Source organism: Oryza glaberrima, chromosome 5 (assembly GCF_000147395.1).
Source record: "Oryza glaberrima chromosome 5, OglaRS2, whole genome shotgun sequence".
NCBI lineage: Eukaryota > Viridiplantae > Streptophyta > Magnoliopsida > Poales > Poaceae > Oryza > Oryza glaberrima.
The window spans coordinates 2,186,112-2,201,458 of NC_068330.1; the positions used below are offsets into that span (position 1 = coordinate 2,186,112).

Genomic DNA, 15,347 nt, shown 5'->3' on the forward strand with positions numbered 1-15,347 from the left:
CCGTAGGAGACGCTAGCGCCGCCAAGGAAGAGGAGGGCGGCAGCAGCGAGGAAGCCAGCGACAAGAACGACGAAGAGGAGGAGCGGCTTGAGGAGCTTGATGGGGAGGCTTCTCGACGACGGCCGTCGCCCGTGGTGGTCGGGAGCCCCGCCGGCTGTCGTCCAGGTCATCCGCAGGGGCTGGTGGTGACGGCACCGCCGCCGTCGTCATCGTTGTCGCCGCCATTGCCATCGTTGCCGTCGCCATCGTCGCCGTCGCCGCCTCCGTGCTCATGGGTGATAGTCACAGAGAGATCGAGTGGAAGGGAAGAGAGAGAGAGAGAGAGCGAGTGGAGGAGAAGAGACACAGAGAGAGGGGAAGAGGAGATAAGGCAGTACTACTATTCCGTCTCCACGGGATGCCGTTAGCTAGTTTTTCTGACAATATATATGGTGTTCTTTTCTTCTAAAGATGAAGATTAAGTTTTTTTTTACATAAAATGAGATGGTATTAGCGTATGATTGATTGATTTTTTTAAGTATTACAAACTTGAAAAATAGATTAATATGATATTTTAAAGCAACTTTCATATAGAAAGTTTTCGCACAAAACACACCATTTAGCAGTTTGAAAAGCGTGCCACGAAAATTTTAATCTTCATCCAACTCTTGTTGGAGAAAAGAACAGGACCACTGATAAAAAAATAGATTATAGTATACAGACGGTATTTAAAAACTAGTGTGGATGTGTCATGTAACTGTAAACTCCAAAAATGTATTTTTTTCTTCAAACTTGTCGTTGGTGTCATATAGGTTCAAATAGGCTCTAATTCCCTTCATCCGCTGATGTGACATGGTATGATGGCACATGCATTGCAGTGGGACCCACATGTAAGTCACATTGCAAAAAAGAATTAAAAACATATTTTTGCACGGTCATATAGAGATATAGAAGAAAAGATGGGAAAAATATATAGTGCAAACCATATATGCAGTGAAAACTTATAAACTACCGATGGATCGAAAAATGGACGTCTGAGATTCATTCACATCACCATGAGTAAAAATTTTACTCATGGTGATGTGAATGAATCTCAAACGTCCTTTTTCGATTCAATGGTAGTTCAGCGTCCTCAGCGGGGTGGTTGCTGGCGCACGCCGGCCTGTCAGCGGCTGTGGCAGCGCTCAGCGTTCCTCGGAGTTGAAAGCCTCGGCGGGGGAGGTCGATGTTCTTGCACACCGGTGCGGTGCCACAGCACGCCGAGTTTGCGGCTATTGTTTCTTGAAGACGTCGGCGGCGTGTGGCGCCCGCAGGCCACAATGGGGTGGGTTGCTGTTGGCGTTCCTCGGAGTCTATGACCTCAGCAGCTGACCGTACTGATGTCGCGACCGACGTTCTTGCACATCGGCGCGGTGCCACGATGCGCTGAGGTTGCTTTTCTTGAGGATGGCGGCATCGGCGCTTGGCTGTCCACGCGGCTCGACTCCCAAGGTTGGCGCAGGCGACGGCATGGTGTGGCGCGGCGAGCTGACGTGGCCTGCAGATGGCAACCTCACGGGACGTCGGCGATGTCTCGTCGAAGGGGATGACTTGAGTTTTCTGAGTTAGCGATGGCGAACCATTTTAGATGTAGATCATCTACCTCACCATGCCTTTGTATTTGACACGTGGGTCTAGAACTATATGGTTCACATGTCAGTGATAAAGTCACGTGACTTAAAAAGGTAGAGGATTCTGATCCAAACAATTTCTTGATCTGCGAGAAGAATTAAATAGCCAACCCGAGCCGCTTTTGCCGTACGAATCAAACCGCCCAGTAGCTGAACCGGCCTCATGATTTTTCATCAGGTTTAAAGGCTAAGTATCTGGGTATTTTTAGAGGTAGTGATCACTAGTTCTTGTTTCTGGTTTCTGTAGACAGGTATTTTGAAAGGCCAAAAGAGACAGAATTGCCAAATCGTTTGCTATTCAACGAAAACTATCCAATTAGTATGTACTATTTCCTCCGTTTCATAATGTAGGACTTTTTAGCATTGCCCACATGTCTAGATTCATTAATATCTATATGAATATAGACAATGCTAGAAAGTCTTATATTATGAAACGGAGAGAGTACTATTTTACGATATTGTTTTATAGCTAAATTAGGCTCTACCTTTTGCTTGTTAGCTTATCAGTTGAAATCGGAATTTGAATTTTAAAACTCAATTTTAAACTAGGTTTTAAGGCTTTTATCATTGATAAATTTTCGTCATTGGCTTTCAAGTCGTTAAGAATGATTTTTTTTTTATTTTTCTACCGTTTATGAAGGTTTATCAATCATAGAGCAAATCATCGCTCTTGAATCTTTTTGGTGTCAAGCATTGATGTGGAAGATTGAAATTAGAAAACTCTTTTTAATCTTTTGAGAGAGGATTTCAGGTATTTTAAATCCTATTTCTACTTGGACTTATTTTTTCCCTTTTCTTCAATTAATGTTTGGATCTCTAAACGGTGAGAGCGAAAGAGATGTCTCCTTTTTCTGTCACTTTATTTCTACCAATAAAAGAATAAAGCCATAAATACAAACATCCATATTAAGTATATAGCTTGAACAAAAATGAACATGTTTCATCCAGTAACCTAACCAGTTGAACTATTGTTACTTTACCTAGATGCCCCATTGGGAATGATAGGAATTTCATAAGGCCTAAAAGAGTAATTTGAACACGAGCCTCTTATGGCTCCTTTGGAAAGTACGATTTCTATAAAACACAAGAACAAATAAAACGTAGGAATAAAATATTATACGTTTCATATCCCTACAAAGCTCCAAAATATAGGAATTTAAGAGAGAGAGAGTGTGTGTGTGGATGGCTTGTAGAAAACAAAACATATGAATTTTAGAAGAAATTGTTTTGTGGGAGAGAGATGCTAGAGAAAGAAAGGAAGAGAATGCATACGACTTCTCGAAGGAAAACGAAAACGTGAGGTATGAGCTCATGCTTAGACTGTTATGGAATTGAGCCATAGGAAGCAAATCTCCATAGGATTTTTGCCAGTGATATTGCTTTGTTCCAAAAGAGCTCATAGGAAAATTGTCTGAGAATTGAAATTCCTTCAATCCAATGGAGTGTGTTCCACTCTTAAAAACAGAGCTCGTAGTACCATTTCCATTTGTGCTATATTATCTTCACTACCCCAATCAATAAGCCCTACATTACAGAAGAGCCAAAGCTCGGCGGTCAGAGGAGCTTTTCGTTCGTGTCAAACAAATCCCATAAAAGAAGAGGTAAGCCTATTTGTCTTGAGTCTTGACAGCGTCTCATCGCAGCTGCTTGTCTACATTTTACAGTGGGAGTTCTTCCCCGTCGACTTATCAGTTATCACCCTTGATTCTTATGTGCGTCACGTATATGAAACATAAGCTGCAAAAGTTTACCAGCTGTGAGACAAGGAATCACCTTTCTTTTGTAGCGTCAAAAAGAAAGTAATTAGCAAAGGAATCACCTTAACTCCCACATAGAATGAGATAAATATGAAGGCAAGGACAGGAAGGGCTGCAAAATAGACACAGGCGTCAGCTGAAGAGGCCGTATGACTGAATGAAATTCACTATGAAATAATGGATGTGAATTCGCAACTCACCATCCTTCCCAAGCATTCGTGACATGAGAAGTTTAATGCCGGAGGGTCCTACAACATAACCGACAAGGTTTGCCACCTGCATGAGTGGAGCATATCAGTATCAATGCGGAACAAGGATGTGACCCATCTAGTGTAAGACTGAAAATCCTAGATTTAATGATATATGAATTACTCTAAAAGAATCTTTGTTGACAACAAATGCTGTTGCATGCATACTTTTTCCTAGGAGATTTGGTGCCAGGAATCTTTAATTGTAGTAAACCAGTAGCGAAGTAAGAGAATAATCGGTTGAATACATTTAAATATGAATTCAAATACCCCTCAAAAAAAAAAGACGTACCATAAGGCAGCTTATTGTCACAGCACCAGCAATTGCACTTAACTCCCGGTGAATGAACAACCCAAGGGCACTTCTTGGCTACATTTTTAAATACATTAGCTACTAATCATATGAAATTTCCATCGACATCAAACAAGCATGATGAAGAATCCATCAATGCACGAGAAAACAAAAACTTATTAGTTTGGAGTATGTATGGTTGCCATGCTGTTGTTCTTGTTTGTACCTTAAATTAGAAGTATCTAGTATTCCTTTCCAAACTCAAGCTGTACAGACTGGTTTATTTTTCCAAACAAAGGGAGTAACTTAACATGGTAGTAAAACAACTTTACCATCTCACAAATTTCCATACAAAAAATACTTAAGTTTGTTTCTTGCAACTAAGCAAATGAATGCAACAACAGAAAAAGAAATGCTGCTTTATCCTTTAGGTTATGAAGTCTTATCAAATCACACAAGGGAACTTTACCTGGAACTTGTTGGATAGAGACTTGACTAATATTTCAGGGACGAAAAATAAGCATGTTAACCATGCCCATGAAATAAGTTTCCTGTTTATGAGAATGCAATCAAATTGACATCGTAAGTCATCATAACACCTAGCTGTTGCCAAACAATATAAATTTTACAGAACTTACCATTCCAGGTCATGCCAAACTGCTACAAACGTGAATACCACCCAGATACTAAGTAGTTTTCTTTGAGCACCCCCAAGAGGAATGTACAGATACCTGCAACAAGAAAGACATATGTCAAAGAAAGTTAAACTTAATTTTATCGACTATTAATACTTATGGATTGACTACAGATGCACATTGGTATACACACATACCAACTCTGTGTAAGCATGGGGTTATGTAATAATGTTGATAGGCCTAAACTCTGTCTAAGCGGACATATGACAGTTTTTTGCATGCGTTTCTTGAGCATATGTGAAAGAAGTGAGGCTATGAACAGGAATAAAGTTTTAACCCCAAAACTTCAAAATGAAATATATGCATGGTAGCACAGATGAGTTCATAAATTAGTACTTAAAGCAGCTACTTTAACACAAACCTGACCAACCATCTGTTAAAAGAAGCATGCCAGCTTTTCCAGAAACTCTCCAGATCATGACAATTATTTATACACCTTGGCATATTTTCAGGCGTCTCGACTCCTCCTACCTGCAATGAAACACTCAGCATAAAACACAAAAAACATTACATAAAACAGTGCGGATATGAGAACACAGTTGTTTTATTGACAATGTTCCCTTGTATCAAAAGGTAAAGCATGCAGGGTGCACGATGAATCAATATTGATTTTAAATGTTCAAATTACCAGTGACCAAAACCTGAAGTAGCGCCAAATCAGGAAGAATTTCAGCCACATAAAGTTCAGCACCTGCATAAGAAAGTTTTGGAAGTCAATGTTTATTGATGATTATTAACCCCAACAACAAGGTATACCAAGTTGAAAAAGAAGCTACAGTATGTTAGTTAAGAATAGCAACAGGACCGTGGATATGGTAAGCATGCAAGTTAACGCATTAAAGTAGAAAACAACCTAGGCAGACAACTTTGGAAACAAAAATACAGTATTGCAAGTCAGGACATGTATTCATACAGGAGATCACGAAAACTTGTATTCAATCTTGAATAAAAACATAATAAGTAAGAAAAATTGGTAATATCAACTGCTACATATTGTTGAAAAGGATGCAAGAAAAATTCCATAACTGACAACTCTGAAGGAAAAACCGGAGTATATACTAGAAAATGCAGTATGTACAACATAATCTTACCCCATAACTAATGATGAAGATCTCAAATGGCGATAATTGCTGCCATAATCGGCTGTCAAAAGAATAATTAATCAGAATATAATAAAAAAAAAGAATGGATTGATTATACTATATAAAGATAAGCATGTACCTAACTACAAAGGCGTTGTAGTGGAAAAAATGTGTCATAGCTTCCATAAGAAGGAAACTTAGGATCCACCTCACCCCATACCAAGATATTTGTGCAACTGAATAATTTTTCTGGGGTGCATCTAACTGCAAGATCGCTACAACAAGAACAGGTTAGTATTTGTCAAGATATTTCTACACTATATCCAACTACTAAAACTTACTACTTATATAGTTCCTAAAGTCACCCAATGGTCAGTACCATTTAAGATCGTTTATAACAAGCTCAAAGATATTTTTGCAAAACAAAAAGGGAATAAACAAAGGCATAACTCATTTATAGACAGGGAAAGCAAATTCATAATAGCTAGTGCCCTTTTACTGTTCACTACACATAAATTGCTAATATCTTTTATATTATTACCTTTCAGAGCTGAAATTCGTTGTTAACAACTATGGCAGATAATAGATTAACCTGTTAAGGACCATTCAGAAATTCCTTTTAATGACTTCCAAATATATTAAAGAAGGATGTAAATGTTGTGTCTATTTTTGTAGATTAGACTAAGATGGCAGTGGCAAAGGGCCCTGATCTAATTAGACGTTAAAAATAGATTAGTGCCTGATGTAGGGAAAGGCTGGTCCCTCAACCACATCAACTTAGAGACAAGTTGTTATAATCACTCGCTATCCTAGTTAAAAAATTGTTTGGAAATACACCAGTTCATTTCTAGTCAAGATTTTTTTACAGAACCTCACAGTGCATAAAGGATGTCACTTGTCAATTAATGAGTATAAGAAGGGAAAGAAAGAAATTAGCTCAAAGTTAAGTCTACACCTAAGCCAAGGTCAGAGTGTGGATCAGGATCAAGTCCCCCACGCTAACCCTTCGCATGAAATAAATCCCTAAGTCACGGCAATGCATTGTACATAAAATTGACAGGCGCACAGGTCAAAAATGCATTAATATATGATGTCATTGTCACATGTTCAGCTTTTATGAAAGTATTGTTTTAACTCTACTATAGCCAAAGAATCATGTCAAATTTGATATCATCTTCATTTCATAAAGCACGACCTGTAAATGAAAAATAGAGAGAAACATTCATGAAAGCAATATTTGTTTCTGTTCAATTTTTGACATCTTTTAATTTAAATGGTAGTTCTCTCCCCTTCTTCCTTTCATTTTCTTAAAATTAATATTTATTTCTGCTGTTTTTAGCTTGAAGTTCATCTAACCGATTCAGCTGCATTGAATCATTATCTATAAGAAACAGACCAACCTGGGCTGCAAATGCATTGTAGCTTACAATAGGTCCAGCGATGTAGAGTGGAGCATATGTCAAGTAGCATAAATATGTTAGTAATGTGTATTTGTCACCAATGAGCGCTCTCTCCTGCCAAGAACAATGCAAAATTCTATCAACAAATATAAGAGTGAATATAGTATGCTTTGTAAAGGAAGGTCTTGTAGGATACAAGAGTCACTATCAAAGCTGCAAATTTCAAATGATAATACCATAGACAAAGGTAAATAGGATACACTAATGTCAAGACTCAAGACCTACATTACAAGTAACCCAGAAAATATTTATATTGCAACTAACAACTCAGAACAGTTCAACCTGGTATCAGCAGAAATGTTAACCATTCATTTACGCTTAGTAATTATCAACATCTTTCAACAAAACCACTAGTTTCATTCTGTGCTGTGTCAACACTTATTTTGCTGGAAACTAAAGGGATACCGTCGTAATGCTTCCAAAATGGTAAAACCAACAATGGCTGTAAGACACTACCATGAATCAGTACCACATTAGAGCAGCACTATCAACAACAGTATTTTATTGGGACAAGGGAAGTATGAAAATATAAGTACCTGCAAAGCAAAGTAGCATGTTTTGCCAGAATAACAAACTTGGCATCGCTGCATATGCTTCTGTACCAAGGCAACTCATTTCAGTACAGTGCAGTACTGACAAGACAGAGGTATGGTCAAAAATAAATTTACTAATTTACAGGTACAGATCTCTACAAGAGTTGTTCATAAACTTATCAGTTTCCCATGAGGTACACAACATATATCAGATATAACTTTATAATTATCCAATAACATTTAAAACAAGACAAGTAGACATATTGTTTTGAAAATGTACCAAGATGAATAAGAAAACACAAGATAAGATTTGTTAAGAGTGTCAGATCTTATGGACCAACAGGGATGTAATGTGTGCTTTTAAAACTATGTTTCTGTGATTTAAAGCATCTGATGTTCCAATAATGAAGTACAGATAATGTGGTACAAAAAGACAAGTCATCAGGAAATATAATACCTTATGATCAAACTGAGAAGACCGGAGTGACCAGCAGTAATCGCATCCAAAGCTTATCATTCGTAATACAACTGCCAGACAAATCAAATGGGGCATAAGGAGAACACGTTTATAGATTTCTACATAGTAAACATCAAAAGCTATTCGTATAAACATGATTTCAACCAAATCAAGATGACAAAAGGAGAACTATACCAAAATTGAAGCAAATGTGCCACCGAAATGTACCCCGATGATTGTCTAGAAAAGCAAGCTGTTGCCTATTTCGATAAGAAAATCAAACGTCACAAAAATTAAAAAGAAAAGGAACCTCACTGAAAGGAATTGCATCATACAGATAGAGCAGCTTCAGAACAGCTCACCCAAACAATGAGAATGAATAGCCTTCATAGACTCGGTTAAGTATAAGGACAGCTAAGTTGAAGCTCCAAATGAGCCCAACACAATATTTATATCGAGAAAATAGCTGCAAGAGAGAATACTATGGTCAAAAGCAAAACTTAAACCCATAATCAATTAGAACAGAGAAAATCGAACAGTGATGTCAACACTACAGTCGGAATGATTGCTTACAACTAAGGTACCACTTACAGGTTGACAATAATCACATAATAAACAGCATGTTAACTTGAATTCCTTAACTGAGGACACCATTTTCAACCAACCTGACTAGATGTTTAACCACTCAGTCCAACAATATTGTAATAGTTGTGTTGACCAGTTCTAGTTGATGAATGAAACATTTGGAATCAATACATAAACCGAAAATTCATCCCAAATGAATTTTACCAACATAGAGTCTTAGTTTTCCCTTGAATAATGACTTAAAAAATCCATTGATCTGGCATTCCTGTTATCACAGTGTCTCTTCTTTAGTTGATGTGTACTATGTTTCTTATCTTTTATGTGCTTGATATCATATGCACCTGTGGAGTAGTCTTCAGTTTTCTATATCACGTTGAGAAAGTTGCATCCGTTAAACATACACATACATTGTGCACATCCACAAACATATGCTCGATTGACAAATATGCTACCTCTAATACCTATAACAAGAATATGAACAAAAAAGCATTCTGTTTTGCTCCATGTACTTTTGTTTGTGGCATTGCCTATCTATATATTTATGCAAAAAAAAAAAGGAAAACAGAAAAACAACGACTAAGACAACTGAAATCAACAGTAGTTTTGATCAAAGATGCTAGCACTGACCTTCACTATGGAGTAGTTAATCAATGCTATTAGGAGAATGAAACTAACACTGCCATAGAGATAGATATGTCAGAAACTTTACAAATATTGGAGAAGAACAAGCGAAAACCATTGGTCAGTTTCCTACCAAGCACCATGTAGATAGCATAAATAGGTGACAGACAGGAGAAGCCACACCAAAGAGGCCCCTCTTCCCTTCAAGCTGTAGCAGTAGCGAAGCATATTCGCCAACATCAGAAATGCACCCATCACAATGGTAAGAACAGGTAAGTTCCCCCGGAAATTTCTCCATTGTGCATCGGACAAGTCCTGCAACGACAGAATGCAAGGAAATCAGATGCGTAGCTCCTCAATCTTCAGATAAAACTAGAACACTGACAAAGGAATGGGAGGAATTTAACACACGTTCAGATGGCCAGCGAGTGAGCCTGCTCGTAGGCCGTACAACCTCCCAGAGTAATCTGCACAAACCAAGCGATAATGTGATGCGAAGCAGTTCCAAAATTAACAGCAATGGAAGATTTTGGAATCTGAGACGATTGGATACCATGAGAGAGGCGAAGCGACTTCCGGATCACGACGAGGTAGAACCCCAGCGCGTAGGCGCAGAGCGCGGCGAGCTCCAGCCGCCTCCACGACATGCTGAGAATTGAGTTTGGCAAGTGAAGATCTCTCCCAACGGCGGGGAGGCTCACCGCTCGCGTCTCCGCCCCTGATACCAATGATGAGGGAGCGTGATCCGCCCGGCGAGCGGCGGATCCGCCGCCTTCTCCGACCTAAAATAACCGGATGCGGAGAAGGCCAAGCGAAGAGGATGAGGTGTGACGGGGCCGCGGCGAGGATTCCACCGGAGGCGGCGGAGACGACGGCGGCGGCGCGGAGGCGGAGACGGTGGTGCGTGTCGCCGGCGACCGCCGCGAGTGGGGTGTGCTCCGCGACTTATGTGGGCTGAGATAACGGGCCCAACTATTAGTCTATCTTGCGGCTCGGCCCGGCCCGTCAACGAAGGCCCATGGGCTTTCCGTGGCATCAGGTCTCACGCCACGTGGCAAGTTATCACTCGCTCGCGCTTCAGGCACGTGTCCATCACCTTCTCCCCACTTGCTGGGACGCACACGTGGCCTCTCCTACCACCGTATGTCAGTCAACTGGCCCCACCCGTCAGTGGCTCATCAGTAGATATGGATAAATCGCATTTTACATAAACACCCCCACATCAAACGGTATTTGCTAACAACACCTCTTCTCCATCCTCTTCTGTCTTCTCCCTTTCCATTTCCTTCCAAGAAGAGGTTGCAGCGGCGCGCACCCAAACCCTCTCGGCATCCGGGGAAAACCAAGGTGCGAAATTTTTTTTTGTGGGTTTTTTTGGCTGCTTCCATTTCGCAATCCACTGATGGAGTACGTTGCTAGCAGTCGTTGCAATTTCTCAGTAATTTTACCGATTTACTATTTATGCAAGCTTACACTGGTGATTTTTTTTTCAGGGTAAATTAGGCCTGCATGATTCAAGAACCGCACCTAAAGTTTGTAGTTTTCCAATGGATTCTATGGGGGTTTATGTTGTTTTTTCGTAAAGGTGATCTGATCCGTCATCCGTGAATATTTTGTTGTCTGAACGAGTTATCCTAGTAGTAAACAAGGAAGTTCCTGTGTTCTTGATAGAGATTTTGACTGATGATTAGGTAGTAGTGAGCTAGTGATATTCATTGCAAAGGAGCAGTAGAAGTAATAGCATCAGCAAGAATGCGAGGGAGACGGCGGAGAGCTCGGGAAGCTGACCCTGTGCCTGAGCCATTCACCATTGACGATGAGGTCTCCCATCTCACCAGGATTAGATCAGAGCCAAGTCAAAGGACTCTTGGTGCTTTTTACGCCGGTCGCAAGAGGGGCATCTCAACGTTCGGGCTGTTGTCCGGGAGGGAGTCTGGCCGTTCGGGTGCTGGTGGATTCTCTAGAGCCGATTGCGCTTACGCTGCCCGGAAACACCTGCCAACAAAAGGACCATGGTGTGTGGATGACATGACTAGTGAGGCGTATGTGTCGCAGTTCTCTAGTGATGGTTCACTGCTTGTTGCTGGGTTTCGGGTAGGTGATTTTGCTGCTACAGAGAATAATCTACCTTGATATGTTTTCTAGTGGTTCTATTAGTGAAAGTTGTGCATACAGAAGTTTCAGAGCTAATTGGTAATGTTTCTCTCCACAAAATTTTGATGATAAGGGAAGCCGCATCAGAATTTACGATGCCGATAACGGGTGGAAGGTTCATAAGGATATAAGCTGCCGAAGCCTGCAGTGGACGGTTTCAGATATTGCTCTATCACCTGATCAGCAATTACTTGTAAGTCTGTCTATGATGCATCTAATAAACAGGACTCGATCTAAGACCTTAGCCCTGTTGTTTGGATGAAGGAAAATATATAGGAACTGACTTGTAATTGTTACGGGGAATGATAACCATAGTGGTAACATTTATCCAATCTGAAAAACTACTTGCTATCTCCATGTAGATGCTATATAGAAAATAGAAGACATGTTGAAAAACTACTTTTTCTCTTTTGCATGCTGATATTGGTGATGTTCACTTTTTTTATGATTTGTTATTTAGTTTACCATTTTAAAATTCAATGATATATCAATTGACAAACAATAGCCGTTGTTTTATGAATAAAATTATCTCCGTGGTGAACGGTCTGTTTTGCATCGAACTGGGTGCTGACATTAATCATTTAGCACTCTGGATGTTTCATTTTCATGTGTGTGCTTGTTTTCCCTCAAGTCTATTTGATCCTTTCACAGGCATATTCCAGTTTGTCGCCTACTGTTCACATAGTGAATGTGCAGAGTGCTGGAAAGGAATCACAAGCTAATGTTACTGTATGTTCTATACTCCGAAGCTTTCCCTATATTAGTACTAGTTTTTGAAAGCATGAGCTGCCTGGCTTTGTTGAATTCATAAAATGCTAGTAATGTTCTTGTAACCAGCCATGTTTCAATTGTTCGTTTTCTGCAGGAAATTCATGATGGTTTGGAGTTTTCTAATGATGACGATGATGAATATTCTTTTGGAATATTTTCTGTGAAGTTTTCAAAGGATGGTCAAGAAATTGTTGTTGGCAATAGTGATAGATCTATAAATGTTTATGATCTTAGAGCAAATAAAGTGTCTGTTCGCATCCGTGCTCATGCGGTATAAATTAGCTGATTTGCCATATGCTTTTTGGTTCAATCAGTTGTATGACTGGTTTTTGCCTTGTTCATTCCATTTCATGACCTAGCTATCTCATTTATACCAATCTTCTAGTTTTTTATTTTACGCAATTGTATAACACATTTATTTGCTATCTTATTTTCTTCTCAATTGGTTCTGTAAGGCCGATGTCAATGCAGTCACCTTCGCTGATGAAAGTGGTAATCTATTGTACTCTGGAAGTGATGATAATCTCTGTAAGGTTAGTGTTCTTGTTGATTGTTGGAATAATGCCTTCTTAATCTTGCTTCAATATGAAAACGTACTCTATCAATTGGAAAGAAGAACTATCACAAACTATGTGTATAATGAGCATAACAAGAGTTGAATAGGTGATGGTGAAGGGTAGGGTTTACGGTTTGGAAATGGAATAATACAGCTCCTAGCATCTAGATGCTAGAATGCATTTGTGAAGGAACAGTAGTAAATCCAATAAATGGACTGTTAAAACATCCAATCTTGTAGTCAGTGCTTGTCCTAACAATATTTTATGATCCTTAGGTGTGGGATAGGCGGTGCCTTGCTAGAGAAAAACCAGCAGGTGTTTTGACAGGACATTTAGATGGGATTACATTTATTGATAGCCGTGGCGATGGACGTTATTTCATATCCAACTGCAAGGACCAAACGATCAAACTTTGGGATGTGAGGAAAATGTCCGCTTCTATTAAAGGGTATAGTTTTTGCTCTACGGCCATTCATTACTTTCACTTCTTTTTCTTGCGAGGAATTACATTTACAATGTTGATCCCCATATTTATTATATATATTTCTAAGACTCTCTATCGCCTGTTCTTGCAGCCGTCAACCGAGATTTTTTGACTGGGATTACAGATGGATGTCATTCCCGTTGGAAGCTCGACACTGTAAGCATCCAAACGATCAGTCTCTGGCCACATACAGAGGCCATTCAGTTCTGCGGACACTTATCCGTTGCTACTTCTCCCCAGTGTACAGGTTAGAGCCCAAGATGGATTATTTTAATCACACGCATTCAAGTTTATTTTAAACCATTTTAGCAAAGCTATGTTTCACTCTTTCAGCACCATCATGTACATACTGTTAAAGAAACAATCAGTGTTGCTGCTGCTTTTTACTCCTTGATGTCCATCAAAGTTGGTAGAGCATCATACTCTAACTAATCGCTATAAAAGCTTAGGCTAGAGTAATAGGTCCAGTCATTAGAGGTTTATGTCAGTCTTGGTTTCTGGAGTGGGTAGATCTAAGTTTAAGGTAGTTGATCCCTTCTAAAGAAAAAAAAAGTTTAAGGTAGTCGATTTGCTTGTGATCATTTGGGTGAAAAACTGTAAAGACAGCTATTATAATGAATTTAAACTAGCATGGATCTTGTTCAGTTACTAGTCTTATTAATAACAATTTCCTTCATTGCAGCACGGGTCAGAGATACATATACACAGGATCCAGCGACGAGTATGTCTACATCTATGACGTGGTATGTGATTCAACAATTTCCTCTGGATACTCTATTGATTTATTTGTTTATTCTTCATATTTTGTAAACTATAGCCTGTTGAGTTGGTACATTTTTTCAGATACTTGGGTCATTTGTTATGTTACACCAATAGTGTGTCAACTATCATTGGGCATAAAATCCATCTCGTTCCAAAATCTAAAACTGATGTTCTTTCAGGTAACTGGGGATATCGTCGAGAAGCTTTCGTGGCACGGATCGATCATCAGGGACTGTACCTGGCATCCTTACAACCCGACAATTGTCAGCTCTTCCTGGGACGGCTACCTGGCAAGGTGGGAGGCATCAGGGGACGAGGACGACCTTTCTGTGCTCACGGAAAACGAACAGAGGACGAGTCCTTACCGTCAGTCGTACACACGGCACCTTCTGCTGTAGGGAAGAGAAGTCATTTTGGTTTCCTGTAAGGAGTTGTGATGTTGCTATATCTGTAATCGCCTGATTGCAATGCTCATTGCAACAGTGTATAGGACTGGGTGCTGCCAAACGGCATTTTCTGTTGTAGAGAGGCCATTGGTCGCCTGCAAAGAGTTATATTTGTGCTCTCCTGATTGCAACAGTGTATATAGGGATGAAAACAGTAGAAAACGGTAGCGTTTCTTTGGGCACAATTCTCAGTCAGTCAGGAATTGACTATACTTATCAATTTAACTATTCAGCGACAATATGATGTTGAAAAAAAATAGAAAACCTAAATTTTATAAGTTACTAAAAATGGTAACTGTCCAAAACGGTAACACTTGTACGGTTGGCAGCATTAGCATTTGGTGCAGTACAAATTGGCTTGTAGAGCTTTGCAACCGAGGCATGTTTAGGGAAGCTTCTAGCAATGCTTTTCACAAAATCTCCAGTTCCTCCAAATAGACCAAATTGTCATCTAGATTCTGAAAATCCGTAGTTGTAGAATCCAAAAAATAAACTTAAGTCAGAAACTAAAAACAGTAAATTCTTAGAATCTTAAGCTTCTTCGAACAAGGCTTGAGAATGTGATTATAAATGATTTGTGTCCCAATGGCAGTGAAAATTGGTTCTGTTGCATCCAAAATTCACGAATATGTCTAGTAATACTGAATTGATCATCAAGTACTTGGCTGTGTTTGAAGCTGAGGGTTGGAAAACCTATGAAACGACGAATTACTATTAGTTGAAAAACTTGATAATTAAAAATATTAAAAAGATAAACGTTTAAAAGTTCGAAAAACAAGAAAGCAAAAGTTAGG

At 39.5% G+C, this 15,347-nt stretch overlaps 2 protein-coding genes across 4 annotated transcripts; one reads left to right on the forward strand and one right to left on the reverse strand.

Moving 5' to 3' along the window:
* Nucleotides 1-3,056: 3,056 nt before the first annotated feature.
* On the reverse strand, nt 3,057-10,312 carry LOC127774936 (membrane-bound O-acyltransferase gup1). 2 transcript variants are annotated; one of them, XM_052301226.1, is made up of 19 exons: nt 9,933-10,312; nt 9,791-9,846; nt 9,513-9,694; nt 9,386-9,434; nt 8,536-8,639; nt 8,369-8,433; nt 8,174-8,244; nt 7,720-7,776; nt 7,124-7,237; nt 5,863-5,987; nt 5,733-5,784; nt 5,270-5,332; nt 5,003-5,112; nt 4,585-4,677; nt 4,416-4,497; nt 3,947-4,024; nt 3,607-3,682; nt 3,469-3,518; nt 3,057-3,386 (listed from the first exon to the last, which is right to left on the reverse strand). In XM_052301226.1, the coding sequence occupies exons 1-19, from the start codon at nt 10,024-10,026 to the stop codon at nt 3,345-3,347; spliced, it is 1,563 nt and encodes a 520-aa protein (XP_052157186.1). In that variant the 5' UTR covers nt 10,027-10,312; the 3' UTR covers nt 3,057-3,344. The 2 variants fall into 2 exon arrangements, with proteins under 2 accessions (XP_052157186.1, XP_052157185.1); XM_052301225.1 differs by having other exon boundaries at nt 7,720-7,779.
* A 310-nt stretch (nt 10,313-10,622) lies between these two features.
* On the forward strand, nt 10,623-14,672 carry LOC127773526 (LEC14B protein-like). Of its 2 annotated transcripts, XM_052299608.1 has the most exons (11): nt 10,623-10,726; nt 10,873-10,964; nt 11,071-11,473; nt 11,607-11,726; nt 12,185-12,262; nt 12,399-12,575; nt 12,760-12,837; nt 13,137-13,309; nt 13,437-13,592; nt 14,028-14,088; nt 14,287-14,672. In XM_052299608.1, exons 3-11 carry the CDS (start codon nt 11,132-11,134, stop codon nt 14,503-14,505), a joined length of 1,404 nt encoding a protein of 467 aa, XP_052155568.1. In that variant the 5' UTR covers nt 10,623-10,726; nt 10,873-10,964; nt 11,071-11,131; the 3' UTR covers nt 14,506-14,672. The 2 variants fall into 2 exon arrangements, with proteins under 2 accessions (XP_052155568.1, XP_052155569.1); XM_052299609.1 differs by lacking the exons at nt 10,623-10,726; nt 10,873-10,964 and having other exon boundaries at nt 11,338-11,473; nt 11,612-11,726.
* Nucleotides 14,673-15,347: the final 675 nt, after the last annotated feature.